This window comes from Chrysemys picta, chromosome 2 (genome assembly GCF_011386835.1).
Source record: "Chrysemys picta bellii isolate R12L10 chromosome 2, ASM1138683v2, whole genome shotgun sequence".
Classification (NCBI taxonomy): Eukaryota; Metazoa; Chordata; order Testudines; family Emydidae; genus Chrysemys; species Chrysemys picta.
In genome coordinates this window covers 40,296,162-40,319,548 of record NC_088792.1, presented here as the reverse complement: position 1 = coordinate 40,319,548, position 23,387 = coordinate 40,296,162, and the positions used below count along the sequence as shown (strand labels likewise).

General features: G+C 43.3%; 1 protein-coding gene across 1 annotated transcript in view; it reads left to right on the top strand.

Moving 5' to 3' along the window:
- MALRD1 (MAM and LDL receptor class A domain containing 1) overlaps nucleotides 1-23,387 on the top strand; it is a 423,509-nt gene that overhangs the window by 350,937 nt on the left and 49,185 nt on the right. Inside the window, exons 37-38 of the mRNA XM_065582996.1 lie at nucleotides 5,718-5,843; nucleotides 8,488-8,554. Of these exons, the coding sequence (XP_065439068.1) occupies nucleotides 5,718-5,843; nucleotides 8,488-8,554 (193 nt within the window). The remainder of the gene's footprint in view (nucleotides 1-5,717; nucleotides 5,844-8,487; nucleotides 8,555-23,387) is intronic.

Here is a 23,387-nt window from a genome sequence, read left to right as displayed (position 1 = left end):
CTTTCTCTGTAAGAACCATATCGCCTTAGCAGCTAGGTGGTGTTTGCTCTGGAGATCCTGGGTGATGCCTGCTAACTCTGTCTGAGGAGGAATGTTGCTCCTGTCTGATGTTACATGCAGGTACATCTAGTGTTTCTACGGCAAGGACAGTATTGGAGTCTATGTCCTCCACTGTAGCTGCCTCAAGGTGTGCAAGGAAATACCCAATAGTAAATTTGATGGTAGAACTGAAAGAGGGAGAGCAACCTTTCCAGAAGGATGATCTATAGAGAAGAAATGACTGGGAGGGTGCAGTTGGACATGGCACAGAAGAGATACTGTAGAGAGCAAACTGAGAGAAGATAGTAAACTTCTGTGCAAATAACAGAAGGCAGCAGCAGCTAGGGAGCATCTACAGCCAGGGGTTGGCACTGTTACAGTGTTAATTAAACTGCATGGCTGAAACAGAGCATTTTAGGAGGCTGCCATTTTACAAGTTCCAACAAGGAGGAGGAGATCCTCCCTAAATCTAAAATACTGCTGATGGGTCTAATGTTAAACAAAGAGCAATGATGAATGGGCATCCAGAACTGGATAGCTATTCTGAGGGAGTTCTGAGTCAACATGGGTAGTGCATATACTGGAAATGGACCACAAAAAGATTTTATTTAATATGTTACGGCATATAAAAGGATGTTATTTTGTTAATCAAGCAGGGAGTGCAGCCAATAATACTGTACTGCTCCACAGAGTAACCACAGTGACAAATGCTTTTAAATGACTGTATGGTACTTCTGCTAATTTACATAATTGGAAGCATTTCTGCTTTTGTTCTTAGATCACTCAGCTGCATTGCTTTGCGATTCTGCCAGTTCAGTGTTCCAGGGAACACTCCTGACCTCACTAGAGTTTCAAAAACAAGTCTGGTGCTGTAGTAGCAGCAACCTGTGTCCTAGCTCCATAGGGGATGAAAGCATGAGGGACCTGGAACTCCAACTCCCAGGGGGCACTACAGCAGCTCAGGCTGATACAGAGATTAATGCCGCCCAACCCAAAATACTTCATTCCAGGTTGACAAACTGAAACCAAATGCTTCATTTCAGAATGAAAACACATATTGCAATATCAGATTTTCCTGCTGGATGGAAATTCGATTTTTCAGTCGTCTCCGTTGATACATGTTATCCATGCAGACAAATAATCACATACTGTATCTAACACAATCAACTACAGTACACAGGCAGGAGGTGTTCAGCAGTTGCTTTTACAAACTATATGGCAGAACTTTCCTGTGATTCTGAGCTGAAAGTTGAGCTCTGTGTTTTTGTAGAAAATTATGAAATTGAATCAATGAAAGCACAAGCTCCAGGATGTTTCTGTCTTTAGATCATTACTTACTTCAAGGTCTCCAAGGTCTGGCTGTGTCAAAAGTCCCCGCTTTCAATCCTCTACCACCTCTGTCTGCCCTAGGCCTGTTCCCTATCTTTTCTAGATTATCTCATTATGTCCTAAGGCTAAGATCCTAACTCCAGTGCAGCAAGCCAGTTGTGTGCTCCTAGGATCACATGTCTCCCACTACTAGTTCCAATGCTCTTGAAATATTACTTCAGTACAGTAACTCCTCACTTAAAGTCGTCCCGGTTAACATCATTTCGGTATGTTGCTGATCAATTAGAGACCATGCTTATTTAAAGTTGTGTAATGTTCCCTTCTAACGTTGTTTGGCAGCCACCTGCTTTGTCTACTACTTGCAGGAAGAGCAGCCCGTTGCAGCCAGCTGGTGGGGGCTTGGAACCAGGGTGGACCAGCAGCCCCCAGCAGCTCCCCCTATCAACTCCCGGCTCCCCTAAGTTCCCTGTGCAGCAGCTGCCCAGCAGGCTAGCAATTGCAGCTGTCCCTCCCACCACTGCCATGTGCTGCTCCTGCCCTCTGCCTTGGAGCTGCTCCCTGAGACTCCTGCTTGTTGTGTGGGGGGGAGGGAAAAAAGAGGGGGGCTAATGTCAGCGTGTCTCCCTCCCCCTGCTCCTGCACCCCTCTTCCACCTTCTTCCATAGAGCAGGGGGGACACACCAGAGCATAGGACGGTGGGAGCTTGCAGCAGCTTCCATCTCAGCAAGCTGATCTAATTAACAAGGCAGTGTACTTAAAGGGGAAATGCGCATATCTCCCTCCATTCCTGCTGCCTTGTAGAGTAAGAGAGTTAGCCCTTGAAGGCTCATCATTTAGCAGTCAGGGAAATATCCCACCCTCTGACTCCTCCACCTCAAACAAGCTTCACAATCATCATCAATGTGTACCAGTATTCAATTGTTGTTTAAAACTTATACTGTATGTGTGTATATATATAATATAGTCTTTTGTCTGGTGAAAAAAATTTCCCTGGAACCTAACCCCCTCATTTACATTAATTCTTATGGTGGAATTGGATTCGCTTAACATCATTTCGCTTAAAGTCGTATTTTTCAGGAACATAACTATAACGTTAAGTGAGGAGTTACTGTATCTTTCAATCTTAAAGCTACACCTTGGGTGGGAGGCAAAGTAATTCCTGACATAGTCAAAGAACAAACAGCTCCATGCTGAAATCTTAAACCCAGGAATTTTGGGTGGGTTGGAAACTTATTCAAACCTACTATCACATCCCTACTCCAAAAGTTTGATAGTTTTATGCCTACAGTATGGTAGCTGACAATATAACACTGCCATGACAGCTCCTTCTAAAAAGCAACCATAGTTCTGTCTTTTTTAATGAAATTTCTTTGCTACTCTTTTTGAAAGGCTTCACCCAAAGCATTGAAGTCAATGGCAAGACCCTCATCAACTTCAGTGGGCTTTGGATCAGGCCCTGTTCTCCTCTCAGTTCACGTGCACTGTTTCCCTTCACAATTTCATTTACCTGGGTGTATGAACAGAAAGCCACAAAATGCTCATCCTGTTTCAGTCCCAGATTGTATCAAATGATAGCATCATCTCCCAGGATGAAGACAGGTTGGCAAAATGTGTTCTGTAGAGATAAAGTATAAATCCTGAAAGAGGCCACAGCAAAGAAAAACAAACACAAATGCATTAGTCACATCTCTACTACAACCACCATCACCACCACAGAAATTTCGCCATGTATGATTTAAGGATTTATGTAGAAAGAAATTTCCTGCAGAGGTCACTGAACAGTTTGCGTGTGAGGTGTCATGTTAATGTTGTGGATTTCCACTATTAACTTGGTGGATTTTATTTCTTGCTGCTCTTTACAACAGAAGCTTCAAGTTATGTTGCCTTTACAAAAGCTCTGCTTAGCTAGCCTAGCTAGCCCTTCTGTCACATCTAATTTTAGGAAATGTCTCTTTATCTCACCAGCTTATTTATTTATTTGTTTATTTATTTATTTTATAAATTGCATGATCTAAAATGGAAAGGGTATAAAATAAACATAAAGACCCAACGGGTATATGCATTACTTTCCACATGCCCCCAATAGAATCTGACTTAAGTGCTAACAGCAATGAATAAGAAATGATTTCTCATTTCTCTACAGTGCAATAAAATGGATCTGTGGTGTGCACCTATAAACTTCCAAAGACATAAGAAACGTTAAAATCATACATTTTAAAAAAAATCTTTCTTTCTTTCTTTCTACACACTTAATTTGCACTTACAGAATTAATTGTGGATGCAAACCTAAGTATTTTTGACCATTTGCTCCCATTTTAATCCCTGCATTTGGCATCTGCATCCTTAAAACACATGGTGAACTCTTATGACATTAAATGATAACTCTGCTGCGTTGTAGTTGTGTGAATGACAGAGTGCATTGACTGTATCCAAAGCATTGATGCAATATTAAAGTAGAAATATCAATGTTAAAAAGTCAGAAAATTCTAAAAGTTAGTTACTGCTGCATTGATAAGTCAGTCATATTCCCCTTCTTAACACCCACTGCAGTGGTGCAATGCAGTCATGAAGGAGATCCACCCTCTGGAAGGGGAATTTTAGGGTGGTGCAGAGCCACTCAAACAACTTCTTCACCACCCTCCCGAGTACAGGGGTAGGGGGTGGGGAGGTGGTAAACTGGGGGGAAAGGAGCATGTTCAGAGCATCTCTATGCCCCAACAATCCCCAGCTATTGAACTTGGGACTAATGACAGCCAACACAAAGTAGAGAAGCAACCCAAAGATTTCTCTGTTTTACCCTATGGTATCCATGTAGCGGAGAGCCAGTCCCAAGACTGGGGAAAGTAGAAGTAGCTCTATGCCACATTTGTCTCCCCAACACAAGCTATGCTGAGCACAACTTAAATGTAGCCCAGGTACAGAGCTCCTATGTTTATCACAGTGTACATTAAACAACATCAGCAATACTACATGTGTCCTTACATGGAGCGTCTTTAAAATAGATGGGTAAGAAAAATCATACAGAAGGTCTAAGAGATATAAATGAAATTGCTGAGGTTAAAGACTTGAGTTTTTAAAATATCAAATTCTCAGGGCATGTGCAATTTCACCCCGATTTGGATGCATTTACTGCTTACTGCAGTTATATGCACAAACTTGTATTTGTGCGCAAATGACACCAGCTACATGAGCCCTGTGATGTATGCAAAAGGAGGAAAACTCGCCAAGATTTCCTAAAATGACTAGTAATTTTGGATATATTTATAGTCCTTGGTAAATTGGCAGTGTGTAAGATTTATGGGTCTGATCCTGTGAACCTTTACTTCTAGGAGTCTACTTGTCGTCTGAGAGACTGCCTGCATTAGCAACATTTGGCAGGATCTGATGTAATATTCGTATTGCAAGGTTGAAGTGCAGTATTTTATATTCAGCATTTTCTTTTGGCTCGGTGTAATCCAGTGATTTAGAGTACTTAAAATATTCCTAAATTCTCTCATGCTTGTTATAAATCTAAAATCCGGGCCAAATTCTGCTCAGTTACACCGGTGATATGTCTAACTCAAGTGAAAACAGTGTGTTACTCCTGGTTTATGCAAGCATAATGGAGAGAAGAATTTAGCTCACAGTCCCTTAAACCAAGATGTTCAGAAATAATGGCTCAGGGGCAGTGCAACAGAACATTTCATTAGCTAGAATGTTTCTCAAAGTGACAAAATGCTGTTAGATTCTCGGACAGAATGCAGAACCACCGGGTACATCTTATAGAATCAGTGATGCCATAATGAATTACCTGGAGGCTTATGTGATTCTGTCAGGATTTCCCCTCTATAATTCCTTTAGATGAGTTTAGAGAATATAACTGAATGCTACAGCATGACAAATGTCTGTAGGTTTAGATTTTTAATGTAGCCTTTCTCCACTTTTGTTACATCAGCCATATATAGTGTTTAGCTTCTAGCAACAAAATGGGATACTTTTATAGCACGTTTCTGTTCTATGTTTAAGAATTAATTCAATTATTTTGATAACTGAGTTATCTAGGCAGGTTGATTATGTTTTCTGATTTCTGATTGTGGATTTTCATTAAGCATTGCACCTATTCCACCAATAACATATCAAATGTAAACACCCCTTCCCAGGATTTGAACATAGTAAAAGCTTGATTTGGCAACCTAAGCTGTCTTTTTTAATGTCTAAGTTGTACACCTCTCAAATGGACCTATATAATGGAGATGCCGATCCAGATTTATATACTCTGACACAAATAAGCTGCTATAGCGTTCCAATAGTGTTTTATCAGTGAATAAAGGAAATGTGTCTGACTATGTCATCTTGTTACTTTGTTCCAGCCACAAAGGACTGCTTCAATGGTTCTGTGTTGTGTGCATCAACTAATACATGTATTCCAGTCTCCAAGCGCTGTGATGGTATTGCAGACTGCTTTGATTTCAGTCTTGATGAATCCAGCTGTTCAGGTAGTCAGTTTCACATCAAAATATCATTTCAATAGAAATATATAGAGTTTTTTATTTAACCAGCAAATGGTGCACAATATTGACTGAATTCATCCTGCTGAAGCTCAGTCAGATTACAGGAGGGACGAATTTGAAACATTATGTTATTTTTATAGAGAGGATAATGGGAGAAAACAATGAAAAACTTGTGACTGTTTGAAATGGGGGTATTTCTTGGTATATATATTGAATTACAGTAAAACCTCTATCCTGCAAACTTATAGGCTTGATTTTAATTATGCAAGTAGTCCCAGTAAAATGAATTGAACATTTGGAGGTCCCTGGGATTTCTCATGTGCTTAAAGTTAAGCACAATGCACATGCAGGACTGGGGCCTAAACCAGGAAATAGAGAATGCATCTTAGCATAATAAAAATATTGCAAAACCTGATATTTTTAGTACAACAGAAAAACAATGGATAAAAGTAAAAATAGGAAATGCAGTATATGTAATGAAAATCATCTTTAGAACATACATACAAAGTGTTTAACTCACAAGGCATCCATAGAGCTATATTCTGTGCCCAGATGTTAATATGAAGCATTCACTGACTTCTGGGGGAGCACCTGGAAAAGAATTAGACCAGAAATACAGTTTATATTATGTTTCATGAAACAGTAATATTTTACCATGAAAAATTCACAGTAATATAAAATGCTTGGTAAATAGATGTTGTAATCTATCTTTGGTAATTTTGTAATGTTTTGAGTGAATGTTATAAATGCAAGGAAGTATATTTAGTATCCAGTTAAATGTAGAGGATTGTGAGATGGTAAACATAAAGCAGTAAATTCAAATAGTGGTAAAAAAGGGCCTCCTGCCACTTTTCAGGGGGCATATCTTTTAAATAATTTGCTTCCCACACGATCTTGCTGGAAATTTAGGTATCAGAATGGAATAACTAATCTGATATTTTTTTCTTTTATGTCTCCAGCAAACAGCCCATACTATTTCTTTTATCTGACTCTATGCAGCAGTGAATTTCATACATTTTCTCCCATTCCAGGAAGATGGCCCAAATCCTGTAGTTAACTCTAACACCAATAGACCCCCTGTGTCCAGGCAAGGCACCACATAGGTGTTGGAATGTGGCCATGCCACATGCCATGCCCAGCCAATTGTAGGATCGGGACAATGGTGGGGGTTTTAATAACTTGTTCAGTCCCATAAAATTGCAGCTGTGTTATCTGAACAATTACTTGCTTATTGTTCAGATTGTGCCATATGGTTTCTAATATTGTTTTGGGATACATTTTCAAAGCAATGAGCCACTGCCATTGTTGTTAATGGAAGTTCTGTCATTAAGAGCTGAATCCTGCAAACTTCAGTGGAACTAGTCACCATGTGTGAAGTGAAGCTCATGTACAAATCTTTGCAGGATCAGGCTCTTAGGCATGCATGTAACTTTGCTCAGATAAGGAGGCCCACTGAATTCTCTGTGCATACCAGTAAGTAGTAATTTTGCCTCTGATTCTACAAAACTTAGTCACATACTTGACTTTACTCCAGAGACTAGTCCCATTAAAGTTCATGAGACTGCTCACTTAAGTAAAGTTATGCATGTGCCTAGAGTTGCAGGATAGCAGCCTAAATTGTTTTACTGCTATAGATATTGCCATGGGTATAAATTCCAGCAGACTGTTTTGAAAGTTTAGAGGCGCATGTACTGCCCTGCTGTAATTATATAACTATAATGTGGGGGGATATTCAGTGGTAATAAAATAGTAAATAAAACAAGACAGATATTCATTGTAACAGGAAAAGGAACTAACAACAAACATTTGTAAAATTATTTTGTTACTTTTAAAACCTTAGGGTTCTGTTTTTGGCTTATTTGGGGCTTTTTTGGTGAATGAATATTTTTTAAATTAAATGTGTAAATGCTAAAATATATGTGAACTTAGGTTGACCTCATGCCCACCAAATACCCAAGGTGTGTCACAAGTCCATAACAACACTTGGCTTGGCATGTCTTTCTTCTTAAACATCTTATTCTATTAAGACTGATTTCCCTTGAGCTGTATGAACATGTATCTATGAGACATCTTTCATGAAAAGACTGGTCACACAGCAGATGGTGAACATCTGTTCTTATCTCATCCTTACATTTAAACTATTAATAATAATATCAGACATAGGCACTAAATCAATCTATGAAGTTCAGCACTCTAAACTAACTCCTTTCTCTATTGAATAGTGTTGGGAATCTTCATATTGTAATATCTGAATGTTCCAATGAATGACAGAAGCCCCACTATGAGAGTCATGTAAAATTTGACCTAAGAAATCACTAGGGCCTGGACCCAACAAAGCACTGGGATTACTTCAAGCACAAGTAGTGCTATGACTTTGGTGGAGATGCTTAGGATAGGCACGTGACCAACTATGTTACCGAATCTCGGCCTACAGTGCTGGTCTTCAGAAATGCTCAGCACCCAAAACATCAGATATACTAAATGAGAGCTGTGAGCGTTCAGCAACTCTGAAAATCAAATTGTAGAAAATCTGATGTAGGGGAAAAATCTTGTATTGGCAGGCGGAATGGACTAATTTCTATTACATCTTCCTTAATCTAGTTACCTTTGTTTACTTATATTTTCCTAGGTTGTCCAGAAGGATATTGCAAAAACGGAGGAACTTGTATCATCAAAGACGCTGTTCCTTTCTGCCAGTAAGGTTCACTCTCTTATTCTTTTGAAAAGAGTTTCTTTTGTTCCCTACAATTAGAAATGACAGTCAATAGAAATGTATTTCTGAAGAGTAAATTTGCACTGCATGAGTTTGCACTATTCTCATTTACAGTAGCTGAGTGAATAAGAGACCAACAAATAATGAGGGTGTTTTGAGAAGAATATTAGCTAACAAGCAGAGTTTTCCATGACTTTCGTCTGTCCTGTATTAGTTAGGACAGCCTGTTTTTTCAACACCTAACGTTTCCTCCATCTCATATTGCACATCAGCATTTAAAAGAACATATTGTTATAAAAATAATGCCTTGTTTATAGCAGACATATTGTCCATCTCAAGGAAGATTCACAGCAGGCCATGTTCCCAGCTCTTCGTTAATTTATGATGTATCTCTGGCATAACATTACTTATTGTACTTATTTCAGCTGCTGCTTTTCCACTTATGTCAAACAAAGGGTTAAATGCATTTAGGAATGTTGCAGTGCAAACCACGGGAGCAATTGTGAATGCCCGCCAAGCTTCTGAAAAGCAGTTGCTTTTTATTTGTCACAAGCAGTGATTTTCTGTATTTTCAGCATAGGCTGGACCACCAGGTAGCCAAATAGACTATAAACAGGTAGATTAAGATCTCTACAATATTAAGGGAGAGTGAGTTTGGAGTGGCTGCTTACACTAGTGGGCAAAAACAATCAAGCACTCTAATCAGGGTGAAAGTTGAGGGTGGCTTTATCTGCCTGGTGCCCTTCCCTAAGTCCCTGGCATGAGTGAATACAAGAGAAGAATCAAGAACACGGTGTTTCTAATTTTTAAAGCAGGCCTCAATTTGACTTCTCTTTGACTTGTTCAAACATAGAGTATCAAACTACAGTTGCTGCATCCCTTTAATAACCACAGCCAAAAGGGTTGGTAGATGCTGGGGATGATAGGAAGACAAGGTAGAAAATATCATGTAGTAGGCACAAGTCTCGATCAGGTTTCAACATCTGTTTGACATCTGGAGCACAGTGTTGGCAGATGTGGATCCTGCCATTCAGTTCATGTTGCTGAATAGAAATTCATTAGTTGATAAATCATAAAAAGTAATAACTTTAATTAACAGAGAGGCGCCTTTGTGCATACAGCTGATGAAAGGATGAGACTGCAGGGCTTATATTGATGTAGTTGTCTCCAGCCAGGCTTACAATTAAACATAGAGCAGTGGTGGATTGCAGCTTTGGGGGGCTGTATTATTTGCACCTGACCTGAAGATCTCCCACTGACTTATATGTGAACCCTGAGCTGGGGCTTGTTTTGGTGTGACTGTCACTCCAGTGCCCCACGCGTTCCTAGTTGACCTAATTAAGTTCCTGTCAGTAATGGATATGCAACTCAATGTCACAGCACCTGCGGGCCCCCCGGGAAACCTCCCCCCCCCCAAGTTTTACACATGGATATTTTTAGTAAAAGTCATGGACAGGTCACGGGCCGTGAATTTTTGTTTACTGCCCGTGACCAGTCCGTGACTTTTATTAAAAGTAACCGTAACTAAAACGTAGCCTTAACGATAAGGGGCACACACTGAAAATGTGTGGTCATATTGCTCTGAAGTGCGATGGTATAGTGGCAAGAAGACTGTGCAAGTGTCAGAATGCAAGTTGGGGGCAAGCGTATATTTTCTCACCAAATTAGTTATACACAGTTTTAACTCTAATACTAGCCAGACAGCATGTACAGTACTGTATGTACTGTACATTAACATTTAATACATACCACTGTTCACATATAATACATTCAATACACTGCTTTATCTTCCCTCTATTTAAAGCAGACACTGGATGTATAGCAGGCCAAATTTAGGGTCAACTGCATCTGCCCACTATAAAGTGAACAAATGGCATGCTTTTATTAGTGCCTGGATTGTAAGGATAGTCTAGTTAAGTAGTAAATGTAATTACATCCCTTGCCCTGTAGTTAAACAAGTGTGTTAGAATTATATCTTCATTAAACACAATTTTTCAATCATACTGAATATGTACAATCTAGCCAACTGAGCTATAGAGATTAGAATTTCAAGGAAACATCATACACAGATAATTAATTGAGGTTATATTGGTACCTGTGTGTCTCAGAAAATGTTGGTTTTATCCAAAATATAGAAATCAGGGTTTGATTTTATTTTACTAGATTGAAATGAGAAAGATGCCTTTTCCTTTTTATTTTACAGAGGAGAACTGAGATTACAGGATTATAGTTGATTCAGAAGAGCCTTTTAACTATTTCTTCTTAGAAATGCTAGCTGGCCTCAAATTTTCACTCAGCACTCTTAAGAGACCCAAATAATCTGTTTTAATGCACAAAGTAGTTTATTGCCTGTGGCACACTAGTGTTTAGCAGTATTGCATGAAAAGACGAAAGTGGAACTTTTTAGTAGCTAGACATTTTCCTCAGTGTTTGAGCTGGTCTCTCAAAATCTAAATCCTGTAATATGGCAGGAATTTGTACTTGGAAAGCCTAGGTCCCCACAAACAATTCTAAATGATGCCATAGTGCATTGGATTTTTGGTACTAGATAAAAGTCCGTAAATAAACTGTTACTAACATGAGTGGTTGTCTAAAATTGACTTGTCTCTACACACAGTGGTTCAAAGTTTGAGGGTGACATAAATGTTGTATAAGTGAATGCATGCTGAAAGGATGGTAGAGTGGGGATGTAGTAGGAAAATCAACCAAGCGTAGGTTGTACATGTTACCCCTGTTAGAAGCATTATTGTCTATGGTTTTAGAGTTCAAGAGTAGGAATCAGGAGATTTAGGTTTGATTCCCAGCTCTACCAATGACTCAATGTGTGACTTTATGTGAACCTCTTAATCTCCCTAAAGCTCGGTGTCCACATCCATAAAATGGGGATAAAACTTACTGTACCCACCTTTGTAATCCACTTTGAGATCCTTTGATGCAAGATGTCGTTTTAAATATTTAATCATTTATTATTTTAATTAATTATAATCTCAATGTAAGCAAATGTGATATGTACTATATTATGCTTATAACCATAACTAGATTCATTAGAGTAAATAAAATTGCTGCTGATAATTACTGCAAATACATTTGCTTCAGTCTCTACAAATTCCACACCTTATAAATATCACATGGCCTACTAAGGAAAAGTCATAGTGAAAAATACAACTTGCAGGTAGGAGTGTATGAATGCTCATATTGGCATCCACAGTGATTAGAGGTTCAAAAATGCAGGGGCAGTTATTTGCAGACGCAACATTTTGCCCTCAAAAATGAAGGCCATTTTAGAATATTTGGGACTTAATTTTATCAGTAGACAAGATTTGGGAGCTGTTGTTGCATGGGTATATTTATTAATGAAAGACATTGTTCAGGTGGAAACTCTATGTAACATCAGAATGATACTTGTTGCACAGCTCACTAACTTTTTGTATGGGCACATTAAGAGTTACACTCAAATTATTAGCTGACTTTTTTCCTGCTGAATTCACCTGAATTACTCTGAAAAAAGCTGCAACTCTTTGAAGCCGAGGTTGAAAGCTAAGTTGACAGTCAGTTGGTCAGTGCTTACTTTAAAGCAGGAGGCCTTATAACTAAGCAAACAAAGAATCAGGAATATAAGTTTCTCTCAGCAGATTTCTGATAAATTACATTTAAAAAAATAATATTTCCACTGCTTTTTCACATGATGTCTGTAAGAAAAGCTGTCAAACTGATCTTCAGTACAGGCGAGCCACTTCCCTTCAAAAGCATTATTGGCCCGATAGACAATACAAGATGTATTCTATATGCATCCGAAGAAGTGGGCTGTAGTCCACGAAAGCTTATGCTCTAATAAATTTGTTAGTCTCTAAGGTGCCACAAGTACTCCTGTTCTTTTTGCGGATACAGACTAACACGGCTGCTACTCTGAATACAAGATGTGTGCTGTTTGTTTTGATCTAGCTACAACTATATCGAATACTGGAATGAGTCTACAGTTTGCCATACTTAACATTTTGCTTCTTTCCTCAGTTTCAGTACCTAGGTTTTTTGGGCAATAAAATCGGTCATTTGAAGCTTGCTTTCTTTTAATATGGAAGCAAGAAATTCCACTTTAAGATTGAAGGAGGAGGAAACAAATTGCTATTTGGGTTGACTGTGTGTGCCCCCATTCATATTCACTTATGTGGGAGAATTCATAGAGTTTGTGTGCATGAATGTTTGGGGAGGAGGCACTGATTCTCCCACTGCCTTTCACTTTGTGTAGTCACTTACACCTGCACAAATTGGTGTAAAATGCTACCATTCTGATTTGCTTTGTCCTCTTTGCACAGGTGGAAATGAGTACACAAGTTGCAGGTTATGGCCTGCATTTATGTGAATATGTTTGTCTATGTGCAGGCACATATATTTGTTTGTGATTCTGAATTTTCACACAGGAAGTGGCATACCAACTATATTACAGGTATTGTCTTTTTGGATCTTGGAGTGAGGGTGGTAGAAGGTAAGAGCAGAGGCTGGTTTTAAAAGCTGAAAGCAAAGGAACTGTTTGGTCATCATGCATGCTGCTGAGAAAGAGTTTCAAAGAATATGTGTTTTGTTTTAGCCATGATGAGGAGCTCAGTGTAACACAGGGGCGAGCAAACTTTTTGGCCCGAGGGCCGCATCGGGTTTTGAAAATTGTATGGAGAGCCGGTTAGGGGAGGGGGGGTGAGGGCTGGCCCCCACCCCCATCCACTCCACCCGCTTCTGGCCCCCCGCCCCCCCGACTCCTGGCCCATCCAAACTTCCCTGTTCCCTAATGGCCCCCCGTGACCTCTGACCCATCCAACTCCCCTCCCCTGATCTCTGTCCCCTGACTGCCCCCGGAGCCAGCTGCGCAGCACAAACCACTGGATCAGGCCAGGCTCTGCAGCTGCGCTGTCCCAGGAGCTCGCTGCCCCACCGCCCAGAGCATTGCACCAGTGGCGGAGCGAGCTGAGGCTGCGGGGGAGGGGGAACAGTGGGGAAGGGGCTGGGGGCTAGCCTCCTGGGCCAGGAGCAGGGGCCGGGCAGGAGGGTCCCACGGGCTGGATGTGGCCCGCAGGCCATAGTTTGCCCACCTCTGGTGTAGCAGGCAGGGCCGGCTCCAGGCACCAGCCGAGCAAGCTGGTGCTTGGGGCGGCAGCTTGTAGGAGGTGGCCCAATCCTAGGGCGGCACGGCCGCTTTTTGTTGTTGTTGTTGTTGTTCCGCTCCAGCCGCCCCGTAGGGGGCGGCGGCGTGGAGGACGGGAGCGCCCTGCAGCAAGCCCAGCAGGGCAGCCCGTGTCTTTCCCTCCCAGCTGACCGGAGCGGTGCGGAGCCATCCCGGCAGGGGGCACAGTGGCAGGGGCCGCGCCACAGGGTTTTTGTTTTTGTTTTTGTTTTTTTTGTTTGTTTGGGGGTTTTTTTGCTTTGCTGTTCCGGCCGCCGCGGTTTATTTATTTTTTTGCTTGGGGTGTCCAGAAAGCTAGAGCTGGCCCTGGTAGCAGGTGATAAGTCTGGTGTTGATAAGTAGATTTGAGCATCAGTGGTGTGGAGGTGATACTTGAACACATGCAAATGGATAAGGTTACCCAAGAATAAGTTGTAGATAGAAAAGAGGACTTGATGTAATCCTGAGGGATATGTAAGCCTGAATGGAGAAGAGGAGAGGAAAGAAGGGGTTGCTGAATGAATGGTCAGAGAGATAGGGGGAAAAAAACAAGCGGAGATAGTGTTATGAAACCTGAGGTGGCATAGAATGTTAAGGAGGAGGAGGTGATTCTAAGTGTCAAAGGTTGTTGGGAGATTAAGGAGGATGAGGATGGAGTTTAGGCCTTGAGATTCAGTCATGGTGAGAGCAGTTTCATAGAGCAAAGCGGATGGATGCCAGATTGGAATGGATCTCGCAGTGAATTAGAGGAAATGAAGCCTATATACCAGTTGCAGACCACTTGTTTGAGTTTAGAAATTCAGAGAAGAATAGAATAGTTGAAAAGACAGGTAATATTGAGATTTGGCTTTTGGAGAATGAAGAAGGTAAGAGCCTGTTTGTATGAAGACATTCATGCGCAGATTACATAGGTAGCACAGAGAAGTTCAGTTTTGTATCTTCCCATTATATTACTACCATCTGCAAAGTGATATCAAGGCAAATACAAAGAATTTTCCTGACTTCAGTGTATTTGTGAGTTAGAAGACAGATTAAATATTTGACTTCCCTGGTATAAATAAGAATGAAGCCACCTGCTGCAAAAGGAAATATACAGTATTGATGGAAAAGCTCCTTTTTAGATTTGCTGATGTCTCATGGGAAACTCCTTGCTGAACATCCTGATCAGAAACAATTTTGTTTTTCCTATACTATGTTCTGTTTTCTTTTTACACTTTGTTTTTATTAAGAATATTTGCATGAAAACGAGATGCTTGCTCCAGAAGGATTAATTTGCCCCTATTGCTGTTTCTCACCTGAAGTCTAACATCATAATCATCTCCAGAGCAGCCAAGTGTGATGTCACAAACAATATTAGTCTGCAAGTGAACAATAAGCTTCAGGAGAAAATGAACCCTCAGGAACAATGTCTTGTTTTCATGTCATAAAAACAAGAGTAATAGGAAGCAATACAGGAAAATACTGCATTTGCAGCATAGACAGAACTGTCCCTAAATACAAAAGAGCAAATGTTCTGTGGCTCCTTAAGATCAGTGTTGTGGAGCCTGTTTTGTAGAAGTTGTGTGAACAGTGCTAAACATTTTTCTTGAATATTTGCTTTCATTTAACAATGAATTTGCTTTGGCCACCTTCATCTCTTTTGTGTTTGCTTTCAGCAATCATATGAGTGATTAAATGGTACTCACCCGAATGCGTGTGGAATTTAAAGTTTGCAGATTCATATAATCAAAGTTCATGCCTCTCTTCCTCCCTTGATCCCTGAGGTACAAAGGAAACTAATGTACTTCAAATCTGGGTCCACATACATAACCAGGGTATCACGCTCTTGGTTATGTATTTGTGTAATTTGTCTGTTGCCCTTCAGCATACGGTGAGCCAGTACTAGACCTATCTCATCAGTTTCCTGTTCATGCTGCTGGGACCAGAGAGATGAATTTCTCCTCCAGCAGGCAGAGAAGCGATATCATCTGGCTATTACCAACTGTCACAGAGCTGGTCAAGCTTCCCCTTCTGGACACTTAGGCCTGGTCTACACTAGGCGTTTATGTCGAAGTTAGCGCCGTTACATCGAATTATCCCTGCACCCGTCCACACCGCGAAGCTATTTAGTTCGACATAGAGGTCTCTTAAATTCGACTTCTGTACTCCTCCCCGACGAGGGGAGTAGCGCTAAATTCGACATGGCCATGTCGAATTAGGCTAGGTGTGGATGGAAATTGACGCTAATAGCTCCGGGAGCTATCCCAGAGTGCACCACTCTGTTGACACTCTGGACAGCAGTGCGAACTCGGATGCTCTGACCAGCCACACAGGAAAAGCCCCGGGAAAATTTGAATTCCTTTTCCTGTCTGGGCAGTTTGAATCTCATTTCCTGTCTGGACATCGTGGCGAGCTCAGCAGCACTGGCAACGATGCAGAGCTCTCCAGCAGTGATGGCCGTGCAATCTCAGAATAGAAAGAGGGCCCCAGCATGGACTGATCGGGAAGTCTTGGATCTGATCGCTGTGTGGGGCGATGAGTCCGTGCTTTCCGAGCTGCGCTCCAAGAAACGGAATGCAAAGATCTACGAGAAGATCTCTAAAGACATGTCAGAGAGAGGATACAGCCGGGATGCAATGCAGTGCCGCGTGAAAATCAAGGAGCTGAGACAAGGCTACCAGAAGACCAAAGAGGCAAACGGACGCTCCGGATCCCATCCCCAGACACAGCAGGGCGGCATACGGCCCTGGTCTTTGGAGGCTTTCTCGGAGCATTCTTTCTTTATCGCTGTCTGAGATCCTCATCAGGGTGATGTCGCTCATGGTGACCTGCTTTGAATTAGGTAGGGAAATGTTAGTGTTGGGACTGCTTGCCCGTTCCTTTACAGAACTGAAACCGCTGGTTTGCAGCCACGCGGTGGAGGCGGGAGAGGGGCAGCCTACAGGGATTGTTCCCGGGGACAGCCGCGAGGGGGTGGGACAGGGGCAGAGTTCCTGCTTGCCGGATTGCTGGCAGCAGGGACTGACATTGCTTTCAATGTGAAAGGAGGCCAGTGCTAATATTAAAGTTTTAAGCTGCCACAAGTCTACGGCTTACCATGTCTGCCTGCTACACAAATTCCGGTGTCCTGCCCCGCTTCTCAGATCTGCTGTGCAAGACCCCAGGCACTAAATGCGAAGTCCGAGAATTCGACCTTGTCCTGAGTGCGCATGTGATAGGTGCTGTGCATGGTCTTGTTCACAGAGAAAGACTATGTTCTTTGTTCACAACTACATTTATCTTTCTGAGGAATTCACTCCCTTTTTCCCATTCCCACAGCCACATCTGCGACTGTCTCACAACCTAGCCTGGCATCACACTCCCAGAGGCTAGCGCAGATTAGGCGTAGGAAGAAGAGGACACGGGAGGACATGTTCTCGGAGCTTATGGGCTGCTCCCGAGCCCGGGCAGCACAGCAGACCCAGTGGCGGGAGAACTTGTCCCAAATGCACCAAGCACACATGGAACGGGAGGAGAAGTGGCGGCAGGAAGACCAGCAGGCGACTCAAACGCTGCTTGGACTAATGAGGGAGCAAACGGACACGCTCCAGCGCCTTGTGGATGTTCTGCAGGAACGGAGGCAGGAGGACAGAGCCCCGCTGCAGTCTATCTGTAACCGCCCTCCCCCGCCACCAAGTCCCATACCCCCCTCACCCAAAGTGAAAAGAAGGAGGGGCGGCAGAGTCCGTGCAAACTCTCACTCCACCCCTGCAGACAGCTCTAGTAGTAGAAGGCTCTCATTCCCCAAAATTTGACAAGTTCTTTCCTTCCCGCCTCACACAAGCCCCCGTCCAAGTTTCACCTCCCAGTTCCATGTGTAGTTGCTAATAAAAAATACGTTTCTGTTAATTACTGTTTCCATCATGTTCTTTTGGAGGAGGGGGGGAAGGGGGTTGGTAATTGGACAGGACAGTCACCTTTGGCAGGGTACATAGGCGGGGGGCAGGTCCAGCAGCAAGGCTCATACACAGTGCAGTCACTAGTTACCCTGGTCAGTCTGGGAGGTGGTTTTCATGTTCTGTGGTGGGGGGTGGGTTGCTCTGTGACTTTGTGGCGGGGGAGGGCAGTTACAGATCTTATGCGGCGGTCCTTATCCTGGATCACAGAGCCACGCAGCAGGGGATCTGTAACCGTCCTCCCCCTGCCACAAAGTCACATAGCCCCCCCCATACACACAGTCACGATCACGAGGGGTGACAGGCTCCGTTGAAACAACCAGTCCACCACAGCAGAGCGTGTCAATCCTGGAGTTTAGAAGCATCATTTGCGTCACTACACTACACCCGCTCCCCACCACAGTCTGCGTCCCAGGTTTAAAACATTCCCGCGAAAACAGTAATAAAGAAAACGGTGTTCATTAACAAAGTAGAAGTGATTTTATTTCTAAACGTGTGTTGGAAGGGGGTGAAGGGGGTATGTAACTGGAGAGGATAGTCAGCATTAACTGGGTAAAGAAACGGGGGCAGGTTCAGCTTCTCTGTACACTAACTTAAAAGTCACAGGTTACCCTGCTCAGTCAGGAACCTAGCTTTCAAAGCCTCCCGGATGCACAGTGTGTCCCGCTGGTCTCTTCTAATCGCCCGGCTGTCTGGCTGGGCGTAATCAGAAGCCAGGCTATTTGCCTCAACCTCCCACCCTGCCATAAAGGTCTCCCCCTTGCTCTCACAGAGATTGTGGAGCACACAGCAAGCTGCTATAACAATGGGGATATTGGTTTCGCTGAGATCACAGCGAGTCAGTAAGCTTCTCCATCTCCCCTTGAGATGGCCAAAAGCACACTCCACCACCATTCTGCACTTGCTCAGCCGGTAGTTGAAGAGTTCTTTTTCAGTGTCCAGGGCGCCAGTATAGGGCTTCATGAGCCAGGGCATTAGCGGGTAGGCTGGGTCCCCGAGGATGACTATAGGCATCTCCACATCCCCAACAGTTATTTTGTGGTCCGGGAAGTAAATACCTTGCTGCAGCCGTCTAAACAGACCAGTGTTCCTGAAAACACAAGCGTCATGAACCTTGCCCGGCCATCCGACGTAGATGTTCGTAAAATGTCCCCTGTGGTCCACCAGTGCTTGCAGCACCATGGAAAAGTAGCCCTTTCTGTTAATGTACTGGCTGGCCTGGTGGTCCGGTGCCAGGATAGGGATGTGAGTTCCATCTATGGCCCCACCGCAGTTTGGGAATCCCATCGCTGCGAAGCCATCTATGATCGCCTCCACGTTTCCCAGGGTCACTACCTTTGACAGCAGTACATCAACGATTGCCTTGGCTACTTGCATCACAACAACCCCCACGGTAGATTTGCCCACGCCAAAGTGGATCGCGACTGACCGGTAGCTGTCTGGCGTTGCAAGCTTCCAGAGGGCTATGGCCACTCGCTTCTGGACAGTCAGGGCTGCTCGCATCCGGGTGTCATTGCACTTCAGGGCAGGGGACAACAACTCACAAAGTTCAAGGAAAGTTCCCTTCGGCATGTGAAAGTTTCGCAGCCACTGGGATTCATCCCAGACTCATAGACTCATAGACTCATAGACTTTAAGGTCAGAAGGGACCATTATGATCATCTGGTCTGACCCCCTGCATGCTGCAGGCCACAAAACCGTCCCTACCCTTCAGCACTATGCGGTCCCACCACTCAGTGCTTGTTTCCCAGGCCCAGAATCGCCGTTCCACGGCATCAACATGACCCATTGCCACCGTGATGTCCTCGGCGCTGGGTCCCGTGCTTTCTGAGAGGTCTGTGCTACTCTCAGACTTCAGGCCCTCACCGCGGTGCCGTAGCCTCCTCACCTGACTTATCTGCATCTGCCTCAGGGAAAGGTGGATGATAAGCTGCGAGGCGTTGAGAACGGCCACAACTGCAGCGATGGTCGCAGCGGGCTCCATGCTCGCAGTGCTGTGGCGTCCGCGCTGTCACTGACTAGAAAAGTGCGCGAACTGATTTCCCGCCGGCGCTTTCAGGGAGGGAGGGCGGGAGCGATGGACGGATGACGACAGTTACCCAAAAGCACCCTCGACACATTTTTTTTACCCAGAAGGCATTGGCGGCTCCACCCAGAATTCCAATGGGCAGCGGGGACTGCGGGAACTGTGGGATAGCTGCCCACAGTGCACCGCTTCCAATGTCGACGCTTTCCCCGTTAGTGTGGACTCACAAAGTCGAATTACTGTCCTTAGTGTGGACACAGACGTTCGACTTTGCAATATCGATTCCAAGAATTCGATTTAAGTAAAATCGAACTACTCTCGTAGTGTAGACATACCCTTAGTGTGCTGCTGTGTCCAGGCTCACACATTGGATCCAGGTGCTTCTGAGCTCCTCTGAGTCTGGGCAGGCTCCTGGCCCAGACTCTAGCTCTGGCCTTTAGACTCACTCCCAGGGTGGAGACTCACTGTCTGATACCCCTTCTTGAAAGTGGGACTCCTACAGTCTAGCTACCCTTGTGCTAAACAAGCAAGTTTCCCTGGCAGCTTAAGCATACTCTTTCTCAGAAGTCCGCATTAGTGCATACTCTGGTTTGCAGTTTAACCATTTGGGAACACATGACAGTTGAAGCCAAGAACTTAGCAGATGTGCAAAGTAACTTCTTAAACATTTTATTCATAAAGAAAGCACTGAGACTTATAGATCCATGCAAAAACAATAAACCTGCATGCAAAACTCTCCCTCCGGTATCCTCACAACTCCAAGAGCCCTTTGGATTTTGGTCTGAGTCTTTCCACAGTCCACGTCCCCCTGGACCTCACTTTTCCAACTCAGTCTTTTCTTCCTGGTCATGGCTTCTCCTCTCTTACCCCTGCAGCAGGCTCCCTTCAGCTGGGGCTGGTCAAAAGCTTCCCTCCTCCTCAGAAAGTGTGTCCTTTTATGTCTTCCCTGAACCTCCCAGCATCTGAATTTTTAAAAGCCAGTGCTAATGCCTGGTTTCTTTCTTCTTCTTCTTCTTCTTAGATTTTCCACTCCTCTGCAGATAATCTGGGAAGAACCAGGTTCCCTAGCCTCCAGCTATCCCATTATTTTAAAGTGCTCCCATTTGTACAGGAAGCTATTTAGGTTAATGACTCTCCATTGTTCTTGATCCAAGAGAGGTGACACCAACCTGGTACCAGATGTACTGATGGCACATCTGCTGAGGAATTCAATGACACAACAGTTTCATAAAATATCCAGAATTCATAAATTGTACATAGACAGATTCCCTGGGTCATTACACCAACATCATCACCACTAATCAGCTTTGTGGATTCTTCAAAGGTACAATCCTTTATGAGTGATCATTCTGCTGGTGTTTTTCTTGAGTGGATCAGCATAGGTAGCAATAGTACACTTGGCACTATACATAACTTCCCCATGTCTCACATGCAGAGTGTTTAATCCACCAGACCCCACCTCTTCATCTGGTGGCAGTGAAGCTGCTTCTCCTCCTGTAGTTTTTAGAGAAGGCATGAAACTGTAAGACGAGCCGAACTGTAGAATAAGCACCAGAAGCACCTGGACCAACCCCCCAAGAGCAGTGAGAGAAGCCAGTAGGGAGAACTAGGAAGCAAGACAGATTGGGTTGTGCGGGGCTCTGAAAGGAATAGGTAAGACCTTCCCCACACATACCTATAGACCCCACAGGAACCTGGAGAAGTGGGTAGCCAAAGATCTACTTCCTTCTCCCCAGAAAAGAGAAGCCTCAATTTCAAATTGCTTTCCAGTTTTTGGAGTTCATTACTGGGCAAACAGAGCTAGCTGGCTGTTCTGGATACAGTGTCTTTGGAAGGAATCTGCCTGTCTCCGTTTCTTTAATGCCAAAACAACAGTTTGCCTCACTGTGCCTGTTAAACTCTACCCCTGAGTAGCATGATGGAGACAGGCATCTTATTTGATTAAACAAATGTGACAGCACTGCCCCACATTTTTTGTTTCTGAGCATCCAGCATTGTAAAGAAACCTGTGGTAATCAATTTAAGTAATCAGATCTAATTTTCTTACTAAGGAGCATATTTTCTGTGGTGAGAAACTGAAGGTCAGATTTCTCTGTAAAACTGGAAGAACGCAAAGTATCTTCTACCTTTCTGTAACCCACTGTCTGAAATGAAATATTATTGCTTTGATGATCTGACAAAAGTATCATTTGACTAGCACTGTTACAGTATTCAGGATAGCACTCTTTATGGAAGGACACTGGCCGGATTTAGTCTGTTGTCATCCTGCACAATGAATTGTTCCCTGGATATTTCCCAGTTCCCCTTTTATGACTTGTTTGGTAAGTGGATAGTTTTTTCTCTACAGAAAAGTTGTACAAACCCAAGACATTTTAAGTTGCTAAATAAAATGGAGAGACTCATGAAAGTGATTTGCAGCCATTCTTATGAGTTTGAGGAGCTGAGTGGAGCCAGCCCCTGCTCTGAGAGTAACAGAAGCAGAACATGGTGAATGTTACTGCTTAAACAGCACAAAGTGTATTTTATCAGTCCCATCGGAATATGCAGGATCTGTTCTGCTGGACGGGCGGAAGCAGTGGAGCATAATTTAATGAGGAAAGTGAAAGTGACTCCGATTTGTAAGAATGCTGAGGAAAAAGTCATCTCTTGGACTTGAGATTTGTAGTTCTCCATACAAAGGTCCTGAGGTAGGCTTACCCATAGTGCTTGAGATGCAAAAAGCATTCCAGCCTGTCTGATATATGTCCTGTGTACCAGGTTGGATTGCCACATTTTTCAGTTGTGCCAAATATGACAAAATTATAGACTACTTACAAGTCAATCCGCTCCTCAAAGAGAAAGCAGATACCTGCGAGCAGTGGAGAGTCAGGGTGAGGGCTGCTAGCTGGGCGGTACCTTATGGCTTACCCTCACCTCAGAATGACTAGCACCCCAGGACCATCTCTATCATCACACTGAATGTTGAGGTCAGTGTGGGCGAGTGTCTGTCTACAATGGGGAAGAGGTTAGATAAGTGTCTGAGGAGGAGTCTGTACTGCAGAGGTTTCATGATTGAGAGGTAAGGGGGAGGACTTTGTACTGGAAGCGATGGTGTTTGGGTGTCTTGTGGGGAAGGAGGTTATCACATTCTTTAATGCATCTGCTGGAGCACTGCTAGGAACATGGCTGAAAAGCTGTAAAAATAATGGTATTTTGTATTATACTGAAAAAGAGAGAACTATCCAGAAAGCCAGAAGTAAATTAAGAACAAAAAAACTAGGGATGGTGAAAATAAAGAAAGGGAAATCGGGCAAAGAATAAAACATCTTGTGCTGCATCCTTCCCTCTCACAGCTTCTCTCTGCCTTTTGTCTGCATATTGTCTATAGAGATTAAAACTTCATTGGGGCAGGAATCTATCCTTTTTTAGGTCCATAAAGTGTCTAGCACATTTTTGGACTCCACAGAATTAAATAATAATTAAGGGCCAACCTCAGTTACTTTACCCACGATGAATAAGTACCTTGCTCTGAGATTGATCCCATTGACTTTAATGAGGCTACTTGTGGATTTAAAGTAGCACGCCAGGTGAATAAGAGTATCAGAATCTCACCCTAAAAGGATTAGAGAAGCATGTCTGTGCTGTAGCTCAGCCAGCTCAGAGTTCCATTGCCTAAGAGAAGTTTGCAATGTAGAGATTTCTCAGTGAGAGGCACCTGCATGCTGGTTGTGCTATCTAAAGAGAC